The 18155-nt window shown below is 43.8% G+C and overlaps 1 protein-coding gene across 7 annotated transcripts; it reads right to left on the reverse strand.

The window, feature by feature from the left end:
- Window positions 1-391: 391 nt before the first annotated feature.
- Window positions 392-13703, reverse strand: pecam1a (platelet and endothelial cell adhesion molecule 1a). 7 transcript variants are annotated; one of them, XM_031862207.1, is made up of 15 exons: window positions 8755-13703; window positions 8623-8646; window positions 6792-7085; window positions 5798-6094; window positions 5445-5705; window positions 5051-5335; window positions 4610-4906; window positions 4251-4526; window positions 3857-3995; window positions 3644-3711; window positions 3491-3535; window positions 3024-3116; window positions 2883-2939; window positions 2227-2249; window positions 392-1601 (listed from the first exon to the last, which is right to left on the reverse strand). In XM_031862207.1, exons 1-15 carry the CDS (start codon window positions 8810-8812, stop codon window positions 1452-1454), a joined length of 2367 nt encoding a protein of 788 aa, XP_031718067.1. In that variant the 5' UTR covers window positions 8813-13703; the 3' UTR covers window positions 392-1451. The 7 variants fall into 7 exon arrangements, with proteins under 7 accessions (XP_031718067.1, XP_031718065.1, XP_031718064.1 ...); XM_031862205.1 differs by having other exon boundaries at window positions 392-1598; window positions 3491-3544; XM_031862204.1 differs by having other exon boundaries at window positions 3491-3544.
- Between the last annotated feature and the right edge of the window lie 4452 nt (window positions 13704-18155).

Here is an 18155-nt window from a genome sequence, read left to right on the forward strand (position 1 = left end):
GGTGTTAGCGCTGGTGTCAGGTGTTACACATGGATTTTATCTGCTGATCAGTGTTCCTATAAGAGCTTCCTGTCAAAACGCAGATCCTCATAATCCAGACTGTCGACAGCAGTTGCCGTGTACTGAGTGAACCCAACGTATGCCCTCGAATCCAGGTCCAGCAGCTTTGTAATGTGCTCCGCTAGCCCCAGTTCACCTGCTGACAGGTGCACAATGTCACAATGACACTCTTCACACCCACAGGTCTTTGTAAAAGATCAGATACGTTTCTAAAGCCAAATTAAATAACAATCATTTATAATAATTCTAAAATAGGACATGAAGAAAGATTATTTAGATGCTTTGCACTCACTAAGAAATAACTGTAAGCATTGCAGGAAAGTGCTCTAACACTAACTGTTGGTCAATCAATAGAAAATGAATCAGCAACAATGAATCCTTTAAGTCAGTTTGAAAGCAAAAGCAAGACACCAGTAAAGTGATAATGTTGTTGGACAAATCAACAATTTGAAGAAGTCAACCAGGGTTTTGAGAATTTGCAACAGCCATTTACTATTTTCTAACATTTTAAAGACTGAATTAATTAATCTAAAAAAGTAACCAACAGTTAAAGCAATGTAAGTAACTGGTAGCTGCGGTCATATCAAACACACTTTCACTTTAAGACGCATTATGTTGTTACGTTATGTTCTCAAAGTGTGGCTTAAAAGTCTTAAAGAGTTCATGCCAATTATGAATGTGCATTATCCTCCTCTGCTGTGTGGAGTTTAGCAAGAGGTCTGCCTGCTGAACATATCTGGTGTATGGAGACCTTGAATACGTTCATGTAATATCATTCAATCAAAGCTTAGATAATGGAACATGAAACGGATATCTGTGAGGAAACTGATGCTGTGACAACACGGTGAACGCCGTCCTGGCAGTGAGGCGGATTACAGCCAGGTGGCACTAAGTTTCCACGCAGCGCCGCCTGAAGTCTGTCCTCTCATTGTTTAAACACCGACTCTCACACTGTCGATGAGTGCAGTCACAACCCCACCACTAAAGCTGCAGTATCACTACTGCGCTCCACTTCAAAGAGCTCTCTTTCTATTTGGATTCTGTCACCACTGACACCAGTGTAAGGATATAGAGTTGAATGTCTCTTCCTTTGTGGCTGCAACTCACATCCTCTCGGTGCAACTCACATCCTCTCTGTGCGTCTGGGCAAGAAAACCACCAGAGAAAGGACAGAGAAACACTTCACTTAACGAAAACATTTTATTTGCCCTTCAAAGGCAAAGCAAGTGAATCTACAGGGTGAGATGTTCCTCGCAAAGTGTTACAAAAATACAAAAAGTACATAAATGCTCAGAGCTGTTTCAGGCCTTTCAGGACAAAAGACTCCAGCTGCATTAACGAGCCGGATAAATAAAGGAATAAATATTCTTGGTGGGCGCCGGGTCGTGTTTTCATTTCCCGTGGTCATCGGTGCCGATGTGAACACTGTCGATGTCGATCTCATCTATGTGGTCATCCTGGACACTGTGGTCACCATGGTTACCGCGGTCACTGTGGCGATCCGTGTCATGATTCAGCTGCGCGTACTCCACCGCCCCCTGCTGAGAGGGACCAAGACACTGAAAGAAAGGCACGGACCGACACCGGCTGAAAGACTACTGCACCACATCCATGCCTGTGTCGAATGGAAACGCACGTGTTTGTGTGTCAAGTAATTCGTCTTGCACAGAAATAAATATAGCATCGATAATATCTTAACAGCAACAGCTACAGTTTCAGAGCTGGTAAAAATCTGTCTTTCACAATGTGAGACACAAAGCAAACATATATATTTACTCAAAGTGTTGGGTAACACTATTTCATGAACATGTCCTAATTTCTAGTCATGCTAGAGGCTCCATGAGACTGTAGGCACAGTGGCACTTTGATCTAAATGCTAACATCAATATGCTAACATGCTCACAACATTGTGGTTGTAACCTGCTGATGTTAGATAGATAGTTTAGTTTCTGTAGACACATCTTTGAGTGTTCATTTGACCTCCTGTGAACCGACTTTAATCCAGTTAACTGGAATTCATTAATTGAAGTCTAACAATTGAAAATATTTGTGTCAAATTGCAAAGTTCTCCGACACAACAGATTCACGAGTGTGTTTCTGCCTTTTTGTAGTGTGTGCATGCACTGTGTGTGTGTGATGTGTTTGTGTGTGTGTGTTTCCACTTACAGCATCGCCCTGCTCTGGAACACCTGCGAAAACAAAGCCAGAGGACAAGCTCAGGAAACAAAAGGAGTCTGAGGATTAAAGGAGGGCTTGTATTGTCGTCAGCGCTCCCATGAACAGCTCCCACATGCCAGGAAACTGTGAGCTTATCATATCGCACACATTCACGCTAATTTGTTTGTGCTAACAGTCTTTATCTACAAGCACGTCTCCCTTTAGAGCACATAGAGCAAAAAACATGCCTGCTGTGTTATATTGTGTTTTCCTCTAACTCTGCTGCATCATTGTTTGTATCACTACAGCTGACATTTAAACCGTCAGCAGTTATTAGGAGCCAATGACTGAACAATGGTTGAGAGTTTCCCCCACCAGTAGGGAACAATGGAGTGTTGCTCACCAAGTCTTAGCGGATGTACATACTGTTTGGCTCTGATTGTTAGAACAGGAAGTTCTCTTTGACGATAGCAGGAAGTGGACACCTGGCAACTGGGCCTTCTGTTTTAATGGGACATTCTTTCACTAACAATGCAGATGTTTACAGTTGGAGCTGATCCTGTTTCCTGGCGCTTTTTCTTTTTCAAACGTCAGCGAGTGGCCTGATTTTCTCTCACCGCATAACGTAAGTGGGATTTGAACGAAGAGCAGGATGTGAGTCATACCTTGCTTGGACTTCCGCACTTCGCTGTACACCGTGTCTGTGCCCTTTTTCACCGGAGCTGTCGACAACACAAACGCACCTATTCAAGACCGTGTTTTTCATTTCAAAATTATTAACCTAATAAATTCAGAGGCAGCCTCACCTCTGTTGGGATCAGCCTGTCTGGTCTGCACATCGGTGTATTGAGGTTCTGGTGGCTTTTCTGGAGCGCTCATACTGTTCTGGTCCTCAGACTCTGCAGTACAATACAGTACTAAGCTGAAGTTAAACTTCATAGCATTTCATATTATTTCAAATCAAACAGTGCAGCAGTCAAAGTAGGTAACATTTAAACAATAATGCTGGTGATATTCTATATACTTTGTGTATATGTGCCAAATATGTTTTGTCTGATAAAACTTAAATGTTGTCAAAAGAACATGAAAAACACAGCCATGAGCCACACGGTTGCCCTGGCTGACATGTTCCTTTATTAAATTAGGGTGTCCCCTTTTTTAAAGATTTACATCTTTAGGGGCAGAAATGATTGACGACAGACTAACACATTGTTAGTTTTGTTCTTTTCGTGGGACTTGCTGACGAGTTAAGAACTGTCTACATACTACTCACCCGAGCCTGATGCATGTTCACTCCAAACACTCTTTCCAATCATGCCTGGAGTGACTAGACAGAGAGGACAAAAAATGGCACCAGACTCGTTGAAAACTAGTTTACCAACTCATATTTGCAGCTCAGTATTTCAATCAGCAAGAGAGACTTTACCATTGGCAGCCTCGTTGACCGCCGCCTGGGTGAGGCTCAGCCGCTCCGTTTTGGTGCTGGCTGACTTCCTAAGAAGAGGTGGACGCAAAACACAATCAGCTTCTTAAAACAGGAAACTGTACGGGCGTCACCACTATACCTACTCTTGCTACTAAAGTTTGCTTCACTTTCAACACACAGATTTTTGGTAAGAACATGAGCAATGTTACTTACACCGACAGCTCGCCAGTTCTCTTCCTCTTGAATAGAAGAAGGCGTCTTTTTAAGGCCATAATGAGGATCAGTGCCAGAATGAGCAGGATGCACAAGACAAAAACAGCGATGAGACCTTTCTTCCAGCCAGCCATCTTCACTGCAGAATACATTTAAATGAATTATACGGATGGGCATGAATTGACTATTAAACACAGTTTACCTTTCACGTATACATCCATCATTTAATCAAGTATTTATTTATTATTTTATCCAATAACACATTTAGACTTTATCACACAAATGTCCTCACTTTTTTTACAAAACATCCTTACTCTCTTAACCGCTACTCGGTCCTGACAAAGGTAGGCATCGATGACCATCACCTCTGCTATTAACTGAAGAGAGAACACACCTCCGATCATGACGGTGAGGCTTTGTTTGGTTACGTTGGCCGGGTTGTTGCCCACACAGTAGTATTCCCCTCTGTGCTCTCCTCTGACGTTGCTGATGCTGTAGGATTCCTTCAGATTGTTGGAGGTCTGGGAGAAGACCTCCGTCTCAGTGTGGAACCAGGTGAAGCTGATGGGAAGAGTGCCTCTCTGAACAGAGCAGACGAGGGTCACGTCCTGCCCCTCGGAGACGTCCCCCGCACCGGGTTGCACGATCAACACTGGTCTCGAGACAGGCTCTGCATGGAGTTAAATGCACGTTAGACCAGCTTTTTTAGCATGTTAACATCAATTTGTGTCAATGAGTCGTCATCCAACACACCTATAATGGTTGAACGTAGCAGCTGTTGCCCTGTTCCTCTCATAGGAGGCCTGTTTTCACCGTTTGTCGCATGGCACAGAAAGTTATTTAAGTCTGAAGTCTTGTAGATGGCCGAGGAGTTAAAGATGGCCTCCTCCCCGGGCTTGCTCACCACGCTGCTCTTAGCCAGCCTGTCAGGGCTGTTCAGGGTGTAGATGATGGGCAGAGTGCCACTGTCGCTGTGACAGAGCAGCTGGAAGCGCTTTCCCAACACCAGCGTACCCCCCACCACACTCAGCATGGGTTCAGAAACAGGAACTGGGGATCAGACAATTAGCGGCTTAGTCATTGCAAGAGAAAAGAACAAGGCAAAGATAAACAAGAGTCTACGGCCACGCTAGCAGCTCTGTGAGGCCGTACTTGCATCGAAATGCTCATGTCAGCATGCATTTGATGACTCGCCTTTTGCTTTGACAACAACTGCTTGGCTTTCTTTCTGTACAGGTCTGTGCCTGAGACTGAGAGCCCGGGCTTTACAGGTGTAGTTGCCATTTTTAGAAGGTTGTGCCACAGTGAAGTATGTCTCTGCACTGATGAGCTTGACAGTATCTTTGTAGATGGAGAACTGTATGCTTTCATTGCTGATCCTCTCAGGAACATAGATGGAGACAGAGCAGGTCAGTTTGAAGCGGTCACCCTCAAATATGTCTGTGGGATTCACAGTCAGTTGTGGCTTTGAAAAGAGCTCTGTTGAAGTGGGACAGCAGAAATCAGGTATTATACAATGAATACATGGAGTACTTTTTAATCATGAAAATAGAAGAGACACTTTATGACAAAGTTATCCAGTCCTTGCCTTTGACTGTGATTGTTTGATTCGTTTCTTTCTGCACGTTGCCCCACTCTGCCTTGCACACGAGCTTCCCAGAGTCGCCTTCTTGTGCAGTGAACCGATGGCTGAGGCTGACTGGGGCTTTCTTGAGGATCCTCCTGTCCCTCGTCAGGAATACGTCAATGTTCTTCAGTTCACTCATCACTTTACAGACCACCTCTATTATCTCACCCTCATAGACATCTGGCGAGGGCAGCACGTTCATGATCGGGGAAATGTAGAGTCCTGCAAGACACAATTCGGGAGAGTCAATCCCACAAGCCTCTTTAAGCAATGGGATCTTTTCTTGGAGACATATCAGCTCTTGAACTAATAACCTTTGACGATCACTAGAATCTCGTTGCTGCGGTTGGAGTGTCTGAACCCAGAAACCAAATTGACCTCATAGTCACAGTACAGGGTGCTGTTTCCAATACTCCTCAGGACCAGCGTGGTCTCTGATGAGTTCCCCGTAAACGCTGTCTGCTTTATCCTCGTCAAGGCTCCGCCCCTTAATCTCTGGTGAAAGCTGAAGATAAGGGATCCTCTCTCTTCTGGAGCACTGCAGGTGGCTGTGAACTCCTCACTCTCATAGGGTGAAGTCTTATTCAAATACAGAACGGGGGTCTGCAGGCCTGAGGAGAGGACGAGCCAAGAGGAAGTAAAGCCATTACTGTTTGTTCAGATATAATAGTACACATATACATGAGCTGCCTGCGTATGACGCGTGAAAAGTCGGTATAATGCCACAACTTTCTCAAATCAATTAATTGAAGTGCCATTCCCATGGGTTTGTGTTTTAGCCGTTAACCTTGTTGTTATGCTGCAGGGTTCTAACATTCAAATAATAAAAAATGAAAAACTCTAATTATTATTTTTACTGCATCTATAGTATGTTTGCTTATTCTTTATCCTTTTCAGACGTCCTATTCCTTGAACACAACACCAAGGGTGTATTTTAAGAGTTGCGGCATAACTTTTTACAAAATGACAACGCAGCCAGAATCTTCACTGTTAACTCAAGAAAGTCTGAAAATGTTTTTTCTTATACTGCAGAAGGCGGAACGTCAGTCTGAAATCTGTCGTGCTGTGGAAAATGGCTGACAGTATTGTGAATAATTCATCAATTGAAGAAAAAAACAAAATACCACTAGTTTTGTCCAACGAGTTTATGTTGATTTTTCATCCCCAAACATGCTGATATATGGAAGAATTTCAGCTTTATTATCACATTTGTTCATGTTATACTATCTTGTCAGACAAGAGCAATAACAACAAACAAATGTAATCAAATAAAAACAAATAATCTATTGTAGCAATATGGAGCTCTACCTGCGACTACGAGTTTTTTGCCGGAGCTGGATTTGCTCTTGTCCTCGACTGTGACTCGACACTCATAACTTCCAGAGTCAGCTGCCCTGGCCGGGTCGAGTTTATATGTGATCGAGTCTTCTTTGGTGGTAGAGGAGTAGAAGAGGATGTCGTCCTGTCTGAGCTGGAAAGCGTGTTTCAGGTGAGGGATGTTGTCATGACTGACTCTGACCTGGCAGCACAGGGTCACCGGTGTCCCGCTCTGAACTGTGCTGCTGGGTAGGAGTGTAAGGTCAACGGTGTCTATAGTGTACGCTGTAGGTCCAAATGTCACACACACAAACAAACACACACATACAGACAGACACACAAACATGCATGAGAAAGAAATAATTGTCTTGTTTGTGTAAAAATCAACATCAGGGACTGAGCAAAGTAACACAATCTACCAGACAGGGTCTGTTATTCTCTCCATAATAATAAAGGTGAAGTCTGAAGGACGGCACTCCCTGGCCTCCAGTCTGCTGTTTAGAAAGCAGGAGCTGCTGAAGGAAAAGGAAAGGGCTTCAACCCCCCCCTCCCCCTCCACCTCCACCCCCTCCCCCCCCCACCACCACTGGGACAGCTGTGTTGATTTATCCCAGCTTCTGCTCTCCCTCTGCAGCAACAGCACTGTGTAACCTGCCTCAACAAACACTTAGTCCACATCCTCAAAGTACTGCGGGTTAGTGTGGGCTCAGTGATGGAGAGTGACTGAGGCAGTAAATGACCAACTGGTACGCTGTGGAAATACATATGTAGAGCTAGAGGAGAACATTGATACCACTCTACGCTAAATATAAAGCCACAGACTTTAGGTTCATTAGTGAGCTTGAGAGGTGCTGGTAGGCTAACGGTTGTACGGTTGCAGTAAACACAGTTAAAGTTTTGAATTTAAACAAAAACCCTTGCTTAGGTTTAGGCAGCAAAACCACTGAGTACTGTTTAGGAATAAACATCATGGTTGGGCTTAAAATAACTATACAAACTAAGTAAGATGTCAACAGCGTAACATAAGTAAACACGTCACAAACACGTTGGGAACAAAGTGAACACTGGTCTCCTAAGTGTTAAGTCTCGTGTTTGTTTGACCCCTCAGCCTCCACTTCCACCCACCGTGCAGGGTTTTTTCAGTCTTCATACATACATCATCACGCACATTTTCAAAGTGTCTAATAATGAAGTGGATGCGTTTACACTGTAGTCACTTGAAAGCCCGGTGCATCTCACACAGACGCTAATGGTTGCCTTGTGTGTCTGTATCAGAGGCTGAGGGGCACAAAGCGTCGGTGTTTGACGCCCTGGAAATGAGAACAGGCTGAGCTATCTGTTCCCCCCCCCCCCACTTTTTCAGGCTTCATGCTAAGCTAAGCTAATGGCCCGCTGGCTGTTGCCGTTTATTGAGCAGACACACGTATCAATCTATTCATCTAACTCTCTGCAAGAAGTGTGTTTCCCAAAATGTCAAACTATCCCAAAAAACCAAACAAGCATTTTGAATCAAACACATGTTGTTTGAAAGCCATTCAGAATGTGTGAGGTTCATTCAAACTGATTTGAAAGATTACCCAGCTTCAACCTGAGCAACTGAAAATATCTTCAGTGAATCTCACGAAAGACTTTGAAATATGAAGGAGGCCAGGAGAGCAGGATACATTGCCCATCTTGCCAAAAATAACTGCGAGGTAAAAATAGCTTTCTTCTCTATAGCGAGGACTGGATAACCTGAAACTGTCTCGACACTGGAGGAACTAGAATCATTTAGACAACTTACTTAACAAGAGTCGAATATACACAATGCAGTTCTACTTACATGACTGTCCTCTGGCACTCTGCCCTGTGTTTGGAGGAAAAGAGAGAGAAACAGAAGTGAGAGTCTGAAGATTTGGTTTAACTGAAGGAGACATTGATTATCCTGGAAGCAGCACAACATTGGGGTCCTTACAGAAGTGCAGGAGGCAGGTGAGAAGCAGCAGCGGCAGGTTGGGGGGTCTGGAGTCCATCCTGAGTGACAGTGGTTCACTGCTGTAAGATTCAAATACAGCTGCGGGGCCGACAAGACGGAGGCCAGAAGGGCCAGTCAGAAGGATGAGGGAGGGCCGTAGGAAGGGAGAGGTGGAGTGGGTGGTGTTTCAGGCATTAGTGGTGGTGAAGGGGGGGTGGCTCCTCGTCTTATCATACCCACTCCTTGTGCTGCTTGACTAAGCAGGAAATGGCTGTTACTTCCTCAGGAATCGAGCATTTAATGTGTTTATTCTTTGCTGAACTGCAGCGATTCCTCCAGAGTCGTGGTCCAAACTCTAATTAGATATACTGTATCAAAGCATTCAGTGTTTTGACAACACCACCTACCACCTTACACCCCGTACTTATTCATCTGCTCCTCCAACGCTGAGTGAATCATTTAGAGGACACAAACTAAGATCTTAGTAACTGCAGAGCGTTAAAGATGATTTATATATGACCAAGTCTTTGGGCAATTTGGGGAGGAATACACAACAATAGGGAAAGTCAGATTAATTATGGCTACAGGTTGAGATATTAATCCTGCACTGGATCTACTGTGGTTGGACAGTTGTAGATTAATCTCATAACAAGTATTGTAATCGTTGAGTATGCGTTTCATCATCAAATTAAAAGCTTTAGGCTATGTGGTTCCTCTGGAGAATCAGTCACTCAACACATGTATATTTCCCACAATATCACAAGCAATATGTACAATGTCAATATCACAGACTGCAATGGGAATTCCAGCTCCTGTTGTCACAAATGCACACGTATTTTAACACTGAGAACGTGGTTGCATTTGTATATAAATTGCAGATGCGAGTATGCGACTCAGTGCAGCATCCTGCAGGCCTTCACTGTGACCACTAAGAGCTGCTGAAGACCAGCAGGAGAACGGTCTGCTCATATCTGCATACTGCTCCCAGTCACTTTCAGCTCTGCCACATTTTTACAAACAAAATATGTCTTCAGGCTGTGCAGAAGTGCATTTCATCATCTACAGAGCAGAGGTGACCTTGATGGGAGACCGCCATGTTATTCCAACACATACACACACACACACACACACACACACACACACACACACACACTGTCCTTTCTGACTTCTGCTGTTATCACTGCATGAATGATACCGGTCAGCATCAGTAAAGAGTCTGCTCAGGCTTGTGTTTGGTCCACGGACTAGTTCGTCCTGCTGTTGATGGAAGCCTGTGGTTCATCAGAGCTCACTCAGCTTTCTGGTAAGCATTTTAAAAACACAAAGAGCACGTACAGTCGGGCGTTGTTCTAAAATGTGAAGCGTTTGAATCACGGTGTATTTCAGGGTGGGATGTTCATTCAAAGTAAGCTAACATGCTCCCATCATGTTTCCATTCAGACAGTTATTAGGTATTCTGGAGTCCTCTCAAAGATCTGCATTAATATACACAACATTACTTTGCTAAACTTCTCCCGCAATTGCTTAATATTATTTATAAATGAATAAACCCAACTACAAGTCTCCCTTTGAAACTTGTGTGTGGGCAGTACTGCAGGAAAACGTTTGCGGCTCCTCAAACTGAGCTCACTGCTTCGCCATATTTCCTCCAAATATGCATTTATTGGAGAGGATTAGAGTTTAACTGTGCATCAGCTGGATACACACTCAGGGGTTGAGCAGAGAGGCCGGTTTGGAGGTGTTAGCGCTGGACAGTGGTAATGATGTGATAACTTGACATTACGATCTGCAATTATTTTGTCTTCTTGACACATCAGCTTGATTTCTCCTCCTTCAAAATACAGCCCACTTCTAGAACTGACTCACTCTGCTGGATGATAGTCCCTGCATGCATTCACTGTATTTTCACGACTGTAAAGAGAGTGTTGCATTGAAGGGGGAGATTGATGGCGGCCATGGTGGTGCCATTGACACCGTCAGTTCTCGTTGGGTCCAGGGCGGCGGTGTGATGGATGTCTTTATTCCTGCCAGCACTTCTCTCTGACTGCCAAACAGGTTCTGGCTCTGCTGCACACACTGTAATATGGATCCCAGCGTATTGAGATTCAACCATCGCAATGATGCATATCAATACAAACAATATCGCCTCTGCCAGAGACAACTGGAGAAACAGCTTCCTCAACCAAGCAGTGTTTCTGTGTGCATTAAAAAAAAGGTTCAAATTGAACACAATGAATTGTGCTGATGTCTTTCTGAATTAAATAAAGACGTCCTACTGTAACAGTCTGAAGACGGCGTGAAATATTGATTTTTACATTATTTAGGCCTGTGGGAAATGTTTTAGGGATAATGAAACACAAGATGCAAAATGTTTTTCTACTCCGAGGAAAGAATCTTCAGGTCCAATTACAAGCAATCTGTTCAGGCTTAGTGGAAAATGTAGCCTGAACAGTCATGCAGTCATGGTTTCATCTGACACATACTGGAACAAATGGTTTAATATGACAAACCAAAAGAGAGGAATTGGAAGTGGGACAGAAGCGCAAATCACTGAGTGAAAAATGAATTTGTTTGTGTACAGAAATGACTTGGCTAGGTTCAACCAAACATCAAGGTTTTGGTTATAATGACTCTTTCCTTAAGCTTAGGGGAGCTTCGTCATCATGGTGACGATTAAAGAAAACACTTGTTTACGATTACTTCCCTTTCTTCCGCCACAATTACTGTAGCAGTTAGAGGGCTTCCTCACTTGGATAAACATGTGTCGCTTTGAGGCACCGACTGAAATGACCGATGCTGCTGCTTTGTCTTGCGACGACAATCTCGTAAAAACTCTTTTTGAGATATTTTAACTTTCCAAAGTTTTTCTTACGTGCAAATAAAAAATGTGAATAAAAGCAGGTGGATTCAAACCCACTTAACGGAGCTTTAATGTATGCGAGACTTTCACCTTCAGAGTGTTTGCGCTCTGCAGATCTGTCTGACTGACTACTGTTGACTTTGAAAAGCCACTCTCCATCTTCTCCTCTCTGGCACGGTGTGTTTTGACAGAGTGCAGCCAGCTGCGTCCCTGGAGAGTTGCCCCCGCCTCACATCGGGGGCAGGGTGACTGGAAACATTGCGGATGAAGGACAACATGGAGATGTTTCTGCCTCTGGCACAACAGCCTGCAGGAAGCAGGGAGCGTGTTGCTACAAGGCAAAGCTTTGAGGCTATACGAGTCCCACACAACCTCATGCCCAACCTCAACTCCATCATTCTTTCACTGTCTGTTCAACATCGCTGTTCTGTTTCACTGATATATTTAACTTTCTATCCTCTTCTCCACGCTCTCGCTGCTGTATTTCTCTTTCTGAACAGGTCTTATGACTGACTTTCTCTCACTCTCTGTCTCTTTCTGTCCTCCTCGCTCCACCCACCTCATATCTGCTGAATCAACAATAAATGATGTCTGAGGCTTGGCGGCGACAGGCTCTCAGCATCGACTCTCTCAGGGTAGCTGTGGAGAATCACACAATGCTCCGGGTCCTGGTACAGCAGCAGCTTTACAGTGGGACAACGAAGCAGAGGGGACATAAAGGAGAGTCGTGCTCATTGTTCCGTACTGCAGGTCATTAACGGTGAGCTCTCACGGATGTGTGCTTCAAACCTCCCCGATGCATGCATGTATCCGTGGCGTGTGGACAGCCCCATCTGAAACTCCACAGGGGGCTATTGCTCTGAGAAGCCTGCTGTGTGCTCGCTCCCCACAAGAACCTGGATCCAAGGCCTCCTCCGTTCACATGCTGGTTTGAACATGAGCCTAATTCTTTCTCTCTCTCTCTCCACCGCCTTTTTGTTGCGAGACCCCTGCAAGAGTCCCCGTGCTGAAGTGTCCTTGAGCAAAACACTCCAGGGGTGCAGTGCCGCTGCAGATCCTGGTGAGACAGAGCGAGGCAGCGAGAGGATCACATCTGCGAGACTCTCAAAATCTATTATGCGTGCACCAAAGAACATAAAAACTAATTGCCCTGTAACTCAATCAGCTCCTCTGAAACAGCGTATCTTTTCTCTCATTCGTGGGGCGACAAGAGAGGGCCTTAGAGGCTGCGATCTCTAAAACTAAAGACATGTGTCCGTACAAAGAAGATGAGGAAATTAAAACCTCAAACAGTGGGAAACCATGTGGATAATATAAAGGTAATATGACATTTCTGTTTTTTTTCATGTATTCATTTGAAGTAGGTTACAGTCTCATTTCTGAATACAGCCTGTTGAAGGTAGGGGGTTTAGTTTCATACAATCAATAGCAACTCACAACCATTGGCCCACAATAAAAACAAAAACTTTTGTATATTTGTTTTGACTCAAACATTTGGAGACCGATGTAGAATCAGCCGACGAGGATCCTCAGCGTTGTGAGCGTTGGAAAACAGCTCTAAATAGCCTCCTCAGAACAGAGGCTCTCCAGAGAGGCAAGTCTTTCTTTGGGGTCTCATACGTCATGAGATGGATGCTGGTTCATCTTCAAAGTAAAGTGCTGACACACTCAAATCAAGAAGACTCTGCACAGCCATGAGGGGAGTCGGAGAAGAGCCTCGTGATCCGTCACGCAGGCCTATTGTCACCGCTCAGACCTCGCACGCTCACACAGCACCGTGTTTTTGCATCCGGTGTTAAAAAAACCTGTTTTGTATTGTAGCCCAACAAACACTGACCCCATGTTCTACTCCCACCAGTCACTGCAATGTGAAGTTAAAAACTCCCAATAGAGTGCAGGGCTCAGTTAATCGGGAAGGTTCTGATTAAAGCATGCATTTAACCTCAGTGTTTAGCTCCGTTAAGGTCCTGCGGTCTCTACTCAGTGAAAGGGCATCTGGCAGAACCCACTCACAATCAATACGAGCAGTATTCATCAGCTCTGCTCAGGACTCATTTAGAGCTATGGAAACCCTAAACGAGTGTGTGTGTGTGTGTGTGTGTGTGTGTGTGTGTGTGTGTGTGTGCCCCCGCTAATACTGCCACCAGGAATACTGAAATGTTTCAGGTTGCAAATGTGTTAAAAATTCTGAAACTTTTAAAAAAGGTGCAGTGTGTAAGATGTAGCCACGTGCTCCAACTCATGCTGGACTGAGGACAGACATGGACGCTACAGTGACTCACTATCACCTCAGTGATATTACAAGACAGGACTAAATATCAATGAAACGTAACACATAGACGTCTTTGACATAACGCCAGCACTGCTACTTTGTCACATTCTGAATGCTTTGAACTAAACTTCTTGCCAAATCTTACACGTTGTACCTTTAAGCTTTTGTTTTTACTGTTGAAACATGAAACCACTCTGCAAATGCAGACATGATTTCAGTCGGAGGTACAATGCTTGTCATTTTTGCTTATTCTCTCAGTGAATGTCAATAACGGCCCATTTTGAAAAGTGAAATACCAGCACACAGGAGAGAAGCAGTTGGAGAAAAGTGTCTAACTAAAAGGGAAGTGAGGTCAAGACATTTATTTCAGTGAGTTAGCACAGAGCATTGCATAACTCCCAGTCTTGGCGGCTCTTGGCCTTTATAGCAGAACAATGTGTCTCATTTGGGAGGAACACTAATTAGCTGGAAAAATCGTTGGCCGAAATTAAGTTAAAATGGATGTTCTATAGGCTTTGAGTTGCTCTCTGCAGCTCTTGGCAAACTAAATGCTGAAAAACCATGATCTTTAAGCTTGTGTTTGTTTCAGTGGAGCATAGATTACAGAGGACTTAGTTTTTTTTAGTCTCATCAGAAAAAACAAGTCAATCAACCGTCCTTGAAGATGGAGGAAAGGGAAGAAACTAAAAGTCTAATTTACTGCCAACGAGCTCCTGTCACATGCACCCAGCAGTGACTGCAGCACCCAGTCAATGCAGCACCATTGATGACTTAGGAATAGGTGTAAACATTGGTTTTGTGCAATGGGTTTTCCCAATGTCACTGTTTGTAAAGGGAAATAAAAGTCTATAGATCTCTCTAAACATCCCAGAGTTGATGGAGCGAGCAGCTCGTGGAAGACTCCAATCATTACATTCAGGATGAATGAGCTGATTACAGATCTGCAGCCACAGACACAGGATTGTATTCTCTATTATTTTTGTCAGATCCTTTGATTCTTTGATTGCTGTCAGGATGTAATGAGGATTTAAAAAAATAAAACAGAAATGGTTCTGAAGAAGATTACCAACCCCAGCCTTTAGCGAGGACGGATCCATTGTTTTCTGCGAAGCCCTTTGCAGCAAAGATGTTGCAGGAGAGACCTTGCATGATTCAATTTGATTGAACATGCATCTGTTTCTCTGCATATGCGTGGATGCGTTCACAATCTTTGCCTTTTATTTCATCATCTGTTTCAAAAAGCGTAGAGTGGATGTGATCAACTCAAGATCGAGGCTCAGGATGAGGAACAAAGGCTCATCAAGAAACCGCACCACACACACTCACAAAAACACGTCTTGATTCAGTTATTAATGAATACAAATACAATTCAAAATACAATTAATGCGGCTGCAGAGCCTAGTTAATTATAAACCCATTTTGGCTTGGGTGTTTCCAACCCTACTCTTACATTCGATTTTTTTTATTTATTTTTTTTTTACATACATTTCTACATATTGCATCTGTATAATAATAGAATGCACCGAACTTGAATGTGGAACTAATGCAAAATGCCCGTCCCTATTATCAATACTGAAAAGGCTCATTAACTATGAGCAAGGAATAAACGTAAGAGGGAGGAAAGAAAGGATGCAAGGTGAGAGGCAGAGGGAGAACACATGAACTGCAGCACTCGACTGTCTGTTGAGCCGGAGGAGACTGATTACAGTGTTAAGTGGAGGTGAGTGTCTCTCAGCACCAACATGGAAATGAGACCCAGCAGGGGGGTGCGGACGGATCGGACAGATGAAGAACAAGCTGGAAAGAAGACGGAGAAAAGGTAAAAACACGGCTTAACAAGGACATTTCTCTTTCACCTGACTACCGACATCCCGAAGCAATTATCGAAACATCGGAAAACAGGAATCCTCCCAGCTTTGGCAGCGTTGGTATTCAGGCGTAAAACATGTTATGTAATCTGCTGGTTGAGAAACTTTATTCCAGCCATTCAGATGTGACGACAATGAGACATTCCCTCTATTCACTTCCTCTCGCAACGTCTACGACACACAATGAAGCATGAGCAAAGTGACCTCGGTGCGGCCCTAATGGCGTGCCCACGCGCAGAAAGTATTCAATGAATGTCAGTGGATGTTTGTGATGAAGAATGATTAGACAAAACTTTGGACCAGAATATAATGAAATGGTCACCACAGCAACGGCTCTGCTAATAGCGAGGAAGCTGTCAGGAGGCCTTTCTACCTTCGTGTGTGTGCTGAACAACGGCAGGATGAAAAAATGGCAGAGAATTCCTCTGATTTCACTGGTTTAATGGGACCAACCACTGGAAGAGGACGGACCGTTGTTATGTGACGTGGAGTCAGAAGAGAAGCCGTTTACTGTTTTCAGTCAAAGAGAGGAAGTACGCTGTTAGTTCAGAGTTAATGTTGTTCATAAGCCCACCGTTGAACATGAAAACAAGACTTTCTAAGAAGCTCTCTGTATTCGTCCCTGCGTTTAGTGGAGAGTCTTAGTGTCCTGGTAGCTGGTGGACACGACACTATTGTATACATATCTTCTGATCATCAGTGGCAGCATTGGGTGCATCTGAGCTGTCAGTGGGTGAGGAAGAATCCTTGCGCAATATCTGACTTTTTTGGTTTTTGTTACCTCCAGACATTGTTTTCGACCTCCTCATATATTCAGTTTGTTAAAGTGCAGTCAGGCTGCCACATCACATCAAACATTTAAATGCAACAAATGTGCAAAGCATCCCAGTTTAAGAACAACCATTTGATCATACTTGTTAGTGTCTGGTATCAATCATAGCCAATCACATCAGATCTATAGAGATGCACCAAGTGATGAGTGATCATTTGGGAGCAGCTTCTCCAGAAACACGTGTTCTCTAAATGTGTAATGCAAATATAGATATATTCTTTTCAAACTGAGATCAACTCTCTGGACATAACTGAAACTCATGATGTCATCCTCTCCAAGTGCACAGACCATGTTGAACCACAACGATCCACACAATAAACACATTTGTAGCTATAAATACAGGAATGAGTCGTCATAGATGTCCCATTAGTGCATTTTGAAGTACGCAGCCCCGGTGGGTTCACAGTGAAAGCGAGGACAGAAATGTGAATTGGAATTCTTTCCTCGTATACTCGAGGTGAAAACCTACGCTGACCTCTCTCGGGGGCTCCGGGGAAAAGCCTTCACTTAGGGTCTTTTTAACTGCAGCAAAGCACAGAAACCTTCGCACGCAGCTCCACAAAGCGGCCAGGTGTCGCAGGAGACCGTGAACGAGGGAGGCAGAACAAGGCAGGGACATCCTGCGTCGGCTTCCAATTAACTTGAAAACATCTCATTGTTTTAAATCACTGACACTCTCCCCCCCACGCCGCCCTGAAGAACTCCCCACACACATTATGGTTTCATCTTAGCCTTTTTATATCAGATACGTGTGTGTGTGTGTGTGTGTGTGTGTGTCACACACTGGCATTACGCTCTCTCTACTCTCTACGGAGGATTTGGAAATGATCATTAAATGACAATATATTGATGAGGCGTATCTCACTTATCTGATCCTGAGTGATGTTCCGTTTACTTTACTTTAAAACACAAACATGTGAGTAGTTATTAACCCGTATTAAGGACAGGAGAGGCTGTCAGTAGAGGCTGTAAAAATGTAAATAGTTGAATGAATATAGCGCGCAGAGCCAACATTGGTAACACTTGTAGGCACTTAGAGAAATGTTGATAGATTCCATTGTTTTCCAATTTTTGTAAAATAAATTATGAACGAAATTCTTTTTTTTATGATTTATGACCTGGTGACTGTGTAATACTGCACAAACTACATTTTTGAGTTCGCTCAGCTTCGAGCCATGAATGTGCTGTTCACATAGAGGTGGAGGATTTATGCATTGCAGTGAAAAACAAGGCCGCCGAGAGGAGCGAAAAACGCCCCAAACTGCTCGGGGTTCAGAGTGCTAAGGAACCAATCAGGAACAACCTGAGAATTAATTATTAACGAGCAGTTCCTGAATTCTTCCTGAATAACTGTGATTCGACGATTGAATAGAAAATGATGAGTTACTTGAGAACAGACCGGGAGATAATAATAAATCATCTGGTAATGATGAGCTCATAGGAAAAACGACCACTTTCTTCTTGGGTAGTTAACTCTGAACAGCCACTGAGTGACACAAGCTGCCAACGATTCATTAATTACTCCTTACTTAATCATTAGTTACTCTTTTCCTGCACCCCAAGTATGTG

Source organism: Anarrhichthys ocellatus, unplaced genomic scaffold (assembly GCF_004355925.1).
Source record: "Anarrhichthys ocellatus isolate YVR2014 unplaced genomic scaffold, GSC_Weel_1.0 scaffold26, whole genome shotgun sequence".
Classification (NCBI taxonomy): Eukaryota; Metazoa; Chordata; class Actinopteri; order Perciformes; family Anarhichadidae; genus Anarrhichthys; species Anarrhichthys ocellatus.